At 30.7% G+C, this 13,974-nt stretch overlaps 1 protein-coding gene across 2 annotated transcripts in view; it reads right to left on the bottom strand.

Moving 5' to 3' along the window:
* Nucleotides 1-13,974, bottom strand: part of gpp (DOT1 like histone lysine methyltransferase grappa) — an 81,061-nt gene that overhangs the window by 43,202 nt on the left and 23,885 nt on the right. For both annotated transcript variants that reach the window (XM_089096879.1, XM_089096880.1), the window contains exons 4-5: nt 12,508-12,693; nt 8,949-9,510 (exon numbers count right to left, since the gene is read on the bottom strand). In XM_089096879.1, coding sequence (XP_088953005.1) covers nt 8,949-9,510; nt 12,508-12,693 — 748 coding nt within the window. The remainder of the gene's footprint in view (nt 1-8,948; nt 9,511-12,507; nt 12,694-13,974) is intronic.

Below are 13,974 nucleotides of genomic sequence, written 5' to 3'. Positions count from 1 at the left end.
TTTTCTTTAGAACCTAACCAATATCTTCAGCAAAAAAAGGTACATTTCTCTTTTCTTTAGAACCTAACCAACATCTTCAGCAAAAAAAGGTATATTTCTTTTTTCTTTAGAACCTAACCAATATCTTCAGCAAAAAAAGGTATATTTCTTTTTTCTTTAGAACCTAACCAATATCTTCAGCAAAAAAAGTACATTTCATTTTTCTTTAGAACCTAACCAATATCTTCAGCAAAAAAAAGGTACATTTCTTTTTTCTTTAGAACCTAACCAATATTTTCAGCAAAAAAAAGTACGTTTCTTTTTTCTTTAGAACCTAACCAATATCTTCAGCAAAAAAAGGTACATTTCTTTTTTCTTTAGAACCTAACCAATATGTTCAGCAAAAAAAAGTACGTTTCTTTTTTCTTTAGAACCTAACCAATATCTTCAGCAAAAAAAGGTACATTTCTTTTTTCTTTAGAACCTAACCAAAATTTTCAGCAAAAAAAGGTACGTTTCTTTTTTCTTTAGAACCTAACCAATATCTTCAGCAAAAAAAGGTACATTTCTTTTTTCTTTAGAACCTAACCAATATCTTCAGCAAAAAAAGGTACATTTCTCTTTTCTTTAGAACCTAACCAACATCTTCAGCAAAAAAAGGTATATTTCTTTTTTCTTTAGAACCTAACCAATATCTTCAGCAAAAAAAGGTATATTTCTTTTTTCTTTAGAACCTAACCAATATCTTCAGCAAAAAAAGTACATTTCATTTTTCTTTAGAACCGAACCAATATCTTCAGCAAAAAAAAGGTACATTTCTTTTTTCTTTAGAACCTAACCAATATATTCAGCAAAAAAAAGTACGTTTCTTTTTTCTTTAGAACCTAACCAATATCTTCAGCAAAAAAAGGTACATTTCTTTTTTCTTTAGAACCTAACCAATATTTTCAGCAAAAAAAAGTACGTTTCTTTTTTCTTTAGAACCTAACCAATATCTTCAGCAAAAAAAGGTACATTTCTTTTTTCTTTAGAACCTAACCAATATCTTCAGCAAAAAAAGGTACATTTCTCTTTTCTTTAGAACCTAACCAACATCTTCAGCAAAAAAAGGTACATTTCTTTTTTCTTTAGAACCTAACCAATATCTTCAGCAAAAAAAGGTACATTTCTTTTTTATTTAGAACCTAACCAATATTTTCAGCAAAAAAAAGTACGTTTCTTTTTTCTTTAGAACCTAACCAATATCTTCAGCAAAAAAAGGTATATTTCTTTTTTCTTTATAACCTAACAAATAACTACAGAAAAAAAAGTAAATTTCCTTTTTCTTTATAAACGAACCCATCAATTCATCAAAAAAAAGTTACATTTCTTTTTTATTTAGAACCTAACCAATAAATTCAGCAAAAAAAATTAAGTTTATTTTTTCTTTCGAAAATAAACAATATCTTCAGCAAAAAAAGGTATCTTTCTTTTTTCTTTAGAACCTAACCAATATTTTCAGCAAAAAAAAGTACGTTTCTTTTTTCTTTAGAACCTAACCAATATATTCATCAAAAAAAGGTACTTTTCTTTTTTCTTTAGAACCTAACCAATATCTTCAGCAAAAAAAGGTACATTTCTCTTTTCTTTAGAACCTAACCAAAATCTTCAGCAAAAAATGGTACATTACTTTTTTATTTAGAACCTAACCAATATCTTCAGCAAAAAAGGTACATTTCATTTTTCTTTAGAACCTAACCAATATCTTCAGCAAAAAAAAGTACATTTCTTTTTTCTTTAGAACCTAACCAATATTTTCAGCAAAAAAAAGTACGTTTCTTTTTTGTTTAGAACCTAACCAATATCTTCAGCAAAAAAAGGTACATTTCTTTTTTCTTTAGAACCTAACCAATATCTTCAGCAAAAAAAGGTATATTTCTTTTTTCTTTAGAACCTAACCAATATCTTCAGCAAAAAAAGTACATTTCATTTTTCTTTATAACCTAACCAATATATTCATCAAAAAAAAGGTACATTTCTTTTTTCTTTAGAAACTAACCAATATATTCACCAAAAAAAAGTACGTTTCTTTTTTCTTTAGAACCTAACCAATATCTTCAGCAAAAAAAAGGTACATTTCTTTTTTCTTTAGAACCTAACCAATATTTTCAGCAAAAAAAAGTACGTTTCTTTTTTCTTTAGAACCAAACCAATATCTTCAGAAAAAAAATTACATTTCATTTTTCTTTAGAACCTAACCAATATCTTCAGCAAAAAAAAGGTACATTTCTTTTTTCTTTAGAACCTAACCAATATTTTCAGCAAAAAAAAGTACGTTTCTTTTTTCTTTAGAACCTAACCAATATCTTCAGCAAAAAAAGGTACATTTCTTTTTTCTTTAGAACCTAACCAATATCTTCAGCAAAAAAAGTACATTTCATTTTTCTTTAGAACCTAACCAATATCTTCAGCAAAAAAAAGGTACATTTCTTTTTTCTTTAGAACCTAACCAATATTTTCAGCAAAAAAAGTACATTTCATTTTTCTTTAGAACCTAACCAATATCTTCAGCAAAAAAAAGGTACATTTATTTTTTATTTAGAACCTAACCAATATTTTCAGAAAAAAAAAAGTACATTTCTTTTTTATTTAGAACCTAAACAATCACGACAGAAAAAAAATTTATATTAATTTTTTCTTTAGAACCTAACCAAAATATACCCAAAAAAAATTAAATTTATTTTTTCTTTTGAAACTAAACAAGATATTAAGCAAAAAAAAGGTAAATTTATTTTTTATTTATAAACTAACCAATATCTTAAGCAAAAAAAAGTACGTTTATTTTTTCTTTAGAACCTAACCAATATCTTCAGCAAAAAAAGGTACATTTCTTTTTTCTTTAGAACCTAACCAATATCTTCAGCAAAAAAAAGTACATTTCTTTTTTCTTTAGAACCTAACCAATATCTTCAGCAAAAAAAGGTACATTTCTTTTTTATTTATAACCTAACCAATATCTTAAGCAAAAAAAGGTACATTTCTATTTTCTTTAGAACCTAACAAAAATCTTCAGCAAAAAAAGGTATATTTCTTTTTTCTTTAGAACCTAACCAATATCTTCAGCAAAAAAAGTAAATTTAATTTTTCTTTAGAACCTAACCAATATCTTCAGCAAAAAAAAGGTACATTTCTTTTTTCTTTAGAACCTAACCAATATATTCAGCAAAAAAAAGTACGTTTCTTTTTTCTTTAGAACCTAACCAATATCTTCAGCAAAAAAAGGTATATTTCTTTTTTCTTTAGAACCTAACCAATATCTTCAGCAAAAAAGTACATTTCATTTTTCTTTAGAACCTAACCAATATCTTCAGCAAAAAAAAGGTACATTTCTTTTTTCTTTAGAACCTAACCAATATTTTCAGCAAAAAAAAGTACGTTTCTTTTTCTTTAGAACCTAACCCATATCTTCAGCAAAAAAATGTACATTTCTTTTTTCTTTAGAACCTAACCAATATTTTCAGCAAAAAAATGTACTTTTCTTTTTTCTTTAGAACCTAACCAATATCTTCAGCAAAAAAAGGTACATTTATTTTTTCTTTAGAACCTAACCAATATCTTCAGAAAAAAAATGTACATTTCTCTTTTCTTTAGAACCTAACCAACATCTTCAGCAAAAAAAGGTATATTTCTTTTTTCTTTAGAACCTAACCAATATCTTCAGCAAAAAAAGGTATATTTCTTTTTTCTTTAGAACCTAACCAATATTTTCAGCAAAAAAAAGTACGTTTCTTTTTTCTTTAGAACCTAACCAATATCTTCAGCAAAAAAAGGTATATTTCTTTTTTCTTTAGAACCTAACCAATATCTTCAGCAAAAAAGTACATTTCATTTTTCTTTAGAACCTAACCAATATCCTCAGCAAAAAAAAGGTACATTTCTTTTTTCTTTAGAACCTAACCAATATTTTCAGCAAAAAAAAGTACGTTTCTTTTTTCTTTAGAACCTAACCAATATCTTCAGCAAAAAAAGGTACATTTCTTTTTTCTTTAGAACCTAACCAATATTTTCAGCAAAAAAAAGTACGTTCCTTTTTTTTTTAGAACCTAACCAATATCTTCAGCAAAAAAAGGTACATTTCTTTTTTCTTTAGAACCTAACCAATATCTTCAGCAAAAAAAGGTACATTTCTCTTTTCTTTAGAACCTAACCAAAATCTTCAGCAAAAAAAGGTACATTTCTTTTTTCTTTAGAACCTAACCAATATCTTCAGCAAAAAAAGGTATATTTCTTTTTTCTTTAGAACCTAACCAATATCTTCAGCAAAAAAAAGTAAATTTCTTTTTTCTTTAGAACCTAACCAATATTTTCAGCAAAAAAAAGTACGTTTCTTTTTTCTTTAGAACCTAACCAATATCTTCAGCAAAAAAAGGTACATTTCTTTTTTCTTTAGAACCTAACCAATATCTTCAGCAAAAAAAGGTACATTTCTTTTTTCTTTAGAACCTAACCAATATATTCACCAAAAAAAGTAAATTTCATTTTTCTTTAGAAACTAACCAATATCTTCACCAAAAAAAAGGTACATTTCTTTTTTCTTTATAACCTAACCAATATTTTAAGCAAAAAAAAGTACGTTTCTTTTTTCTTTATAACCTAACCAATATCTTCATCAAAAAAAAGGTACATTTCTTTTTTCTTTAGAACCTAACCAATATTTTCAGCAAAAAAAAGTACTTTTCTTTTTTCTTTAGAACCTAACCAATAACTTCAGCAAAAAAAGTACATTTCATTTTTCTTTAGAACCTAACCAATATCTTCAGCAAAAAAAAGGTACATTTCTTTTTTCTTTAGAACCTAACCAATATTTTCATCAAAAAAAAGTACGTTTCTTTTTTCTTTAGAACCTAACCAATATCTTCAGCAAAAAAAGGTATATTTCTTTTTTCTTTAGAACCTAACCAATATCTTCAGCAAAAAAAGTACATTTCATTTTTCTTTAGAACCTAACCAATATCTTCAGCAAAAAAAAGGTACATTTCTTTTTTCTTTAGAACCTAACCAATATTTTCAGCAAAAAAGTACATTTCATTTTTCTTTAGAACCTAACCAATATCTTCAGCAAAAAAAAGGTACATTTCTTTTTTCTTTAGAACCTAACCAATATTTTCAGCAAAAAAAAGTACGTTTCTTTTTTCTTTAGAACCTAACCAATATCTTCAGCAAAAAATGGTACCTTTCTTTTTTCTTTAGAACCTAACCAATATCTTCAGCAAAAAAAGTACATTTCATTTTTCTTTAGAACCTCACCAAAATCTTCAGCAAAAAAAAGGTACATTTCTTTTTTCTTTAGAACCTAACCAATAAGTTCAGCAAAAAAATGTACGTTTCTTTTTTATTTAGAACCTAACAAATATATTCAGCAAAAAAAGGTACATTTCTTTTTTCTTTAGAACCTAACCAATATATTCAGCAAAAAAAAGTACATTTCTTTTTTCTTTAGAACCTAACCAATATCTTCAGCAAAAAAAAGGTACATTTCTTTTTTCTTTAGAACCTAACCAATATCTACAGCAAAAAAAGTAAATTTCATTTTTCTTTAGAACCTAACCAATAACTTCACCAAAAAAAAGGTATATTTCTTTTTTATTTAGAACATAACCAATATCTTCAGAAAAAAAAATTACTTTTCTTTTTTATTTATAACCTAACCAATATCTTCAGCAAAAAAAGGTACATTTCTTTTTTCTTTAGAACCTAACCAATATCTTCAGCAAAAAAAGGTACATTTCTCTTTTCTTTAGAACCTAACCAACATCTTCAGCAAAAAAAGGTATATTTCTTTTTTCTTTAGAACCTAACCAATATCTTCAGCAAAAAAAGTACATTTCATTTTTCTTTAGAACCTAACCAATATCTTCAGCAAAAAAAAGGTACATTTCTTTTTTCTTTAGAACCTAACCAATATTTTCAGCAAAAAAAAGTACGTTTCTTTTTTCTTTAGAACCTAACCAACATCTTCAGCAAAAAAAGGTAAATTTCTTTTTTCTTTAGAACCTAACCAATATCTTCAGCAAAAAAAAGTACGTTTCTTTTTTCTTTAGAGCCTAACCAATAACTTCAGCAAAAAAAGGTACATTTCTCTTTTATTTAGAACCTAACCAACATCTTCAGCAAAAAAAGGTACATTTCTCTTTTCTTTAGAACCTAACCAACATCTTCAGCAAAAAAAGGTACATTTCTTTTTTCTTTAGAACCTAAACAATATCTTCAGCAAAAAAAAATTACATTTCTTTTTTCTTTAGAGCCTAACCAATATCTTCAGCAAAAAAATGTACATTTCTTTTTTATTTAGAACCTAAACAATATCTTCAGCAAAAAAATGTATATTTCTTTTTTCTTTAGAACCTAACCAATATCTTCAGCAAAAAAAAGGTAAATTTATTTTTTATTTAGAACATAACAAAAATCTTCAGCAAAAAAAGTTACATTTCTCTTTTCTTTAGAACCTAACCAAAAACTTCAGCAAAAAAATGTATATTTCTTTTTTCTTTAGAACCTAACCAATATCTTCAGCAAAAAAATGTATATTTCTTTTTTCTTTAGAACCTAACCAATATCTTCAGCAAAAAAAAGTACATTTCTTTTTTCTTTAGAACCTAACCAATATTTTCAGCAAAAAAAAGTACATTTCTTTTTTCTTTAGAACCTAACCAATATCTTCAGCAAAAAAAAAGTACATTTATTTTTTATTTAGAGCCTAACCAATATCTTCAGCAAAAAAATGTACATTTCTCTTTTCTTTAGAACCTAAACAACATCTTCAGCAAAAAAATGTAAATTTCTTTTTTCTTTAGAACCTAACCAATATCTTCAGCAAAAAAAAAGTAAATTTATTTTTTATTTAGAGCATAACCAATAACTTCAGCAAAAAAAAATACATTTCTTTTTTCTTTAGAACCTAAGCATTATAGGTCAAACAGTAACAGAGGTCGGCCTTTGATGAAGATTCAGACGTTGATAAACGTCAGGGACGTTATCACCAGAAAACATGAGATTGAACCTGGTGACTTTGTTCATGCAGGACTTTTAGGCAAGAGAATAAATGATCATCTACAAATATAGTAAAAGATTTTGTCAATTTCCTTAGAAAGAAATCCCCTCTATGGACGCTAGTTGCTCCCAGAATTACTGATAAAGTATTATTGCCTCAGCACTACAGCATGGTGTTTGCAAAAGTAAATGTTTAGTTTGACAAATTATATTCCTATATTTGAGGCTGAGCAAGCCACGCGGAAATATTCATACTGAAAAACAAAGTATATATCTTATAGTTGACAAAATGATATCCGTGTAACCGCTTCCGCTCTGGACAGTAGAACCGAGATGATTGATAATTCGACCAATTAATACCATATGCTGGACCAGCCCATTCTACCCACCTATGAGACTGAAAGTTACGTCACTTTAAAAGGGAAGAAAACACTATTGATGAACCGTCAAATTCAGCATAAATTTTTTTTACAGAAAACACAAAGAAACTTTCTTTCCCAAAAACCGTGCTTCCCAAGTATATAATTAACCAGTAATGATTGTGCTGGCTTCTGGAACGCTCCTTCCAATAATTTATTTAAAAATAACATCTACATTATATCAACCCTATTGAGTAATCAACATAAACCAGATCCAGGTTTAGTTTATAGCCCTGGTTTCAAAATTCAACATTAGCCATCTTACTTAAGTTGAATGTTTACGCCCCGTGGTTAATCTTGGAACTTACTACATAGCTTTCCCCTTAAGGCAATCACAATTCTCCACTCTTTCAGTAGACTAAAGAGAAAATGATTTTCTCGTTGGAAGAGGAAAAAGAAGATGTTTTTTTACGTTGCCAAAAGTTTTATTATCCTAAAAGTTCCTACTTTATAATATTGATTAATGAAAACCAATTGATTTGTTTCCTTCTTGACTTTTTTCATTTTGAATATTCTTAAATATTAAACAATCAAGATGATTTTTTTCCAATAAATACCAACAAAAGGGTATTTTTGGAATTTAAACGCTTCTACCCAAAATAAGGCAACTGCTGTTGACTTATGAAAACAGGGCTATGAACTAAACCATAATCTCTTTTAAAATGACGACCAATTGTTTTATTTCTTTTTAGGCTTTCCATTTGAATATTTTAAATATTAATCATTCTACTACAGCATTTCTCAACCTAGGGGTTGGGACCCACAAGGAGGTCGGGAGCCCAATGACAAGAGATAAATCAAAATACTGATTTATTTATTATTGTTTATTTGTATAACGCTAACTTTTTATTAATTTGTTAATAGATTTCAAACAAATGTATCTTCAAATACAAAAATAATTGTTTTGAAAAATAAATGTGAATCATTGAACAACAAATAAGATAATTGGGGTTTACAAATCACACTGTCAACATTTACACATACGGTAGTTATCTCTCTTTAGATGAGTTGTACAGAGTTATAGCAAAAATGTTTTTTTTTATAACTCCTTAATGAATTACCATAAAAATTTATATTACTGTCTTCACTCATGTTTGGGTGAATTTGACTGAAGAATTACATTTGTGCTATCACTAAGCCTAACACCAAAAACCTAATGCATTCTCGAGCTTTTAGACATGTTTTCCGCGCTAGTTACTTCTTTTGAGAGAAAATCAACAATTCATTAGGAAAGTGGCAAGGAATGTCCTCGCATCAAGGGCGGATCCAAGATTTTTTTTTTGGGGGGGGGGGCGGGGGGGGTTTACTAATTTTTTACTTTTTCGGTTTTTTTTTACTAATTTTTGACTCAGTTTTCGACTAATTATACTGATTTTTACCTAGGTTTTACTAATTTTCGACTTATTTTCGACTCGGTCAAAAATTTCAGGGGGGGGGGGGGGTTCAAACCGGGTAACCCCTCCCCCCCTGGATACGGCCTTGCCTCGCATTTTTTTTTTTTCTAAAAATACTTAGACTTACCATAGAAATCCATATTACTATCTTCACTCATATGGGGAGAATTGGACTGAGAAACTAAATTTGATGTATCACTATAATCGGATCCGTTTGTAATGGATGCTGCTGCAGAGACAGCTGCCGACCGCTTTCCACGTCCATTGCCCTCCTTTTCATCCTTAGTCTTCAGCTTCTGAAAATAGCGTTCCAGCTTCGTCCTGTCTATAATATGAAGGTAATAAGACACAGGTTTCCCGGTCCAAGAAACACTGCCTGTTAAGGGACTCATCTCTGTTACATGCATAATTGTCCCAATGTCACTCAACGTTCTGTCAGTGATTCGGAAATTGAGGGGGCAAAAAGCTTTTGATGATACAATTCGTGTTCCATCTCGAAGATCGGCAAAGAGTTCTTTTAGTTTGTGATCCACTGCTGGGCCAAAGGCAAAATTATTTACAAACACTATGCTAGACGTAACTAAAAGCTCTCGGCGACTTTCGTGAAGAAAATCCCCCTTTATCAGTTGGAACTCTCCGTATTTCTTGCCCCACCATTTCATCCACTTGATAAAACTCGGTATCATTACCTGAAAAAGAAAAAGTTATGCAATAGATGTCAATTTGTGCAAAAAAAAGTGCATAAAAAACGGCATAAACGTCAGACCAGGCCTCAGATGACTTAAATGAAACCTTTTTGTATGCATGTCCCATTTTTGAGTTTTGATGTTATTTTGATGTTTTTTATGTTTGGACTAACGTCTGAACCAAAAACAATCAGGATTCTTTGGAACATATTGAGGTAAAAAAAATCCTACACTGTAGGCAACCATTCGTAGAAGCAGCATCAGAAGGGGATTCGAAGCAAGACCCAGATCTGAGTCACAGAAAAAAAAATGCAAAAAGAACGTAACGAAATTGAACTTTATTTTAGAGCTTAAAAGTAGCTTGTACACCATCATAGTACCAAAAACGAAGAATGTATAGGAAATTTGATTTCAAGTAGACAAGAGCAGTATAAGATGTTTGTTACTTTTCAATGGAATGGATTCTCCCTTTGAAAAAGTCAATCATCAGGGGTACCACTGCTTGGGAATTTTTGCAAGATTTTGAAATTTCAGTCCTGAGCTTAATATCTTTGGAGAAGTATCTAAAGTACATATAAGCCTAAAAATCATATATAGAATTATTATCCAATTTCTAGTGGGATTTTTTTCAGATATTGAGTTTGCCTGAACCAGAAGAAGCTCTATCCAATTCTCATGACGGTATCAACAAATACCTACTGAACATCTTTTGATGGATTTATATTTGTTGGTCATGGCAATGCCAATGAATAAAATACAGTACTGAAATGGGAAAATGCTACAGCATGACTATAAATATAAGAAAAGTATGTGTGCTTAAACTAATATAAAATACGTATTATCTGCATATTCAGTTGTTTTTTTCTAAGTGTTAATTCCGAATAGTCTACTTTATCCGATTCTCATCCATTCTCACCATCGGTAAACACCCCTTGCAGCATATGTGGGTTAATCAGAATATCCTATCAATAAGCCACTTGTACTGACCAACCCTAATAGACAAGTAGTTTAGAGTGAATTTTATCAAAAACTCCAATCAGTCCAAGGAGTTTTCACTCTGAACTCTCGAATCAATCTTACGCTTCTGGGACAATCGAGAATTACTTAAGGGTTAAAGTGGAAACACCGCCGTTGGAATTGACACTGCCATTTTTGGGTAGCAGACAATTTAAAAAAAAATTAAATTTATTTTACATGATCCCAAATTTATCTGACTCTGCAAAAGTAAATAATTCAAAGAGTTCATGCTAACGAACTGTAAGTAAGGAACGACCCGGCTCAATAGAAACCGAAACTAACAAACAGGAATTTTGACACCAATAGATATATCAAAAGAATCGGATTTTTATGGTGATTTCAAATGTATAAGTTTCCTTAAGTTTAGTCTTACCCATCAAGGTTACGAGCCTGAGAAAACTTGCCTTATTTTCGAAAAAAGGGGGAAACACCCCCTAGAATCTTAATAGAAAATCCCACCATCAGAAAATCTTATAGAATCTTAATGAAAATCACACTATCAGATTCAGCGCATCAGGAAACCCTATTGTAGAGGTTTCAAGCTCCTATCTGCAAAAACGTGGAATATGTATTTTTTTTCCAGAAGAAAGATCACGGATGTGTGTTTATTTTTTTTGTTTTTTTTTCCAGGGGGTGATCCTATCGACCCAGTGGTCTTAGAATATCGGGAGATGGTTCATTCAAACAGAAATTAAAAGTTCTAGTGCCCTTTTCAACTGACCAAAAAATTGGAGGGAAACTAGGCTCCCTTCCACGCCCCCTTTTTTATTGAAATCGTCCAATCAAAATTTTGAGATAGCCATTTTGTTCAGCATAGTTGAAAGGTCAAATAACTATGCCTTTGGAGATATCATAACACCCCACAGCCCCCAAAGAAAGGTCTTTAAGTTACGAAATTTGCCCAATGTTTACATACAGTATTTGTTATTGGGAAGTATGCAAACATTTTTCGGGTGGTGGAACTTTCTGCTGGTGGGATTTTCTACGGGGATAATTTTCCATGGGGAGGGAAGTTTCCAAGATGTGAATTTTTCAGGGGAAATTTTACATTGGGTGAATTTGCCAGAATTCCTATATGAAATTTTTTTAATGATTTCCCGTTGCAGACGCGATTTCATGCGTCGAAATGTTAAGGGTAAACGTCCAGAGTAAATTTTCGCCTGGATTGAACTGTCTAGACGATATACCCGTGAGGAGAAGGAATCTTTTAGTGGATGTGTAGCCAAATATCCTGGCATTATTTAAAAAACGAACAGAAACAAAATATATAAGATTTTTTTTCAACTGAAAGCAAGCAGCAACATTAAAACTTGAAACTAACAGAAATTATTTCTTATATGGGGGGGGGGCGGTGCTCTTCCTCAACACCTCGCTCTTTACACTAAAGTTTGAATTCAGTCTCAAGTCTTTTCGAACGAATCCTGAAACACTACGTTCGTTTAATTAGAAAAATAATAAGCTTTTTTCAAAAGTACTAAAAAACTTTAGCGTGAAGAGCGAGGTGTTGAGGAGGCCCCCCCCCTCATATACATAATATTTTCTATTCGTTTTAAGCTTTAATGTTGCTCCTTACTTTCAGTTGAAAGAAAACTTGTTCTTTTTATTTAGTTCATTTGAGAATTCAATCAGTCAATTTCAGTTGAAAGTCAGTCAATTTCAGTTGAAAGTCAGTCAATTTTAGGCTTCTGGAACAATCAAGAATTACACGGCTAAAGTGGTAACACTGCCGTTGGAATTTATAGAGGGATTTTTGTATATGGTATAAAATCTGTAGAAGAAAACGCAATTATACTAAATGATCCCCAATTCATCTGACTTATACAAAAGCTTGTTCAGCATACAATCATTGTTATTTTGAACAAAGACTTTAAATTAATACTATTGCAATTCTTAGGACTAGACCACCTCCAATGACGCATGTCTCAAATTTATCACGAACTGGTGGCATACAATTCAAACGTTCAAAAATCAAAAGTATCTTGCCTCGGCATATCTTGCCGGAACGTCGGCCTTTTCAATTCCCACACAGCGTTTGCACCCAGTTGCTGCAGCCATTTGAAGAACAACTTGACCCACGCCAGATCCCAAATCAACAAAGGTGTCTGATTCTAATGGCTGAACGTTATCTATCATCTGACATACCAGTTCATATGAGGTCTCGCCATATACCTAAAACATATATGCAAGAATAAGAAATGTAATTAAGGTAATTTAGAACATTATCATTTAAACCCAAAATGTCCATGGTTCTGACTTCTAGACGCAATGAAATCCAAGGGTTAAGATAGGATCGTGCTGAAGGAGTAATCGCCCGAAATTATGTAAAGTGAGACGCAGGCAACATAAAAAAAAATTGTGGACCAATTAAAATATTTCATCCCACTAAACAAAGATAGTTTATTACTAAATAAGGGAATTCCCAACTCCCTGGCTACGTTCATCCTAGTCAACTACTCACACTTGTTATATTAGCACCATCTTCATGTGCTGATATAAATATTAATTTTTAGGAGGTCCAATATACACCTCTCTTCTTTTTTTTTCTTTTTTTTTAATGTAGTAATTGGCTATTTCTGAGACAGCTCGAGTTTGACTTCTTTTTATTTGCATAAAACTCCTTTGTAATCTGTGATGCCAGTCACAACAGCCATTTTGACACTACACCCCCCGAAGGGTGCCTAGAAAGGGCCTTGAATGGATGTTATTAGGGATTTGAAAGTATTAGTCTACAATGCCCAAGAATACCGGAGATTAGGTTGTCATTTACCCCCATTTTGTATAAATCTTTTCTCATCCTGTTATTCTTTCAGCACAAATAAAGTCAAAGCTGATATTTTGTTATTATTGATTATTTCACATTGATAAGAATTAGATTTAAATTTTAAAAAAGAAAAAGAAATTATAGCCGCTAGAATTTCGAATCAAAAAGGAAAAAAGAACAAAGTGCACATGTTCAGAGAAATCTTAGCCTTAACTTATTACGATTTGCGTTTCAATTAAAATCCTAAGATTTTTTGTCTCGACCTAAATAAATCTAAAGTAAATTGTTTTAAAACAATGTTTCATGACTATGAAACAGTTTGGAATATAAAGGTAAAGAGCGACATTCAAACTTAAACGAAAAGAAATTATTCCGTACTTGAGTTGGGATTGCCTTTCTCCAATCTCTCCATCATTTCACTAATGGTTTCCAGTGCTTGAAAAAAGCTTCTGAACGGCCCTTGTATTTCCGTAGTCGTTTTAAGACGATTGGAAAAAACTGCCAAATTTTAGCGTAAGAAGCGAGGAATTGAGGAGGGGATAACCCCCTTCATTTAAAGAATAGTTCCTGTTCGTTTAAGTTTTATTGTAGATTTTTTTATATAATTTCTGATCGTTTCTCATTTCAGGACGGGAAGCCCCAATCCCCCTCTGTGGAAAATTTCCCCGAAAAATCCTACCCCCCAATAT

Source organism: Artemia sp. Qi Xiang Cuo, chromosome 11 (assembly GCF_049724085.1).
Source record: "Artemia sp. Qi Xiang Cuo chromosome 11, ASM4972408v1, whole genome shotgun sequence".
In the NCBI taxonomy this organism is placed as follows: Eukaryota; Metazoa; Arthropoda; class Branchiopoda; order Anostraca; family Artemiidae; genus Artemia; species Artemia sp. Qi Xiang Cuo.
The sequence above is the reverse complement of the archived record's forward strand: the minus strand, read 5'-3'. Positions and strand labels throughout refer to the sequence as shown.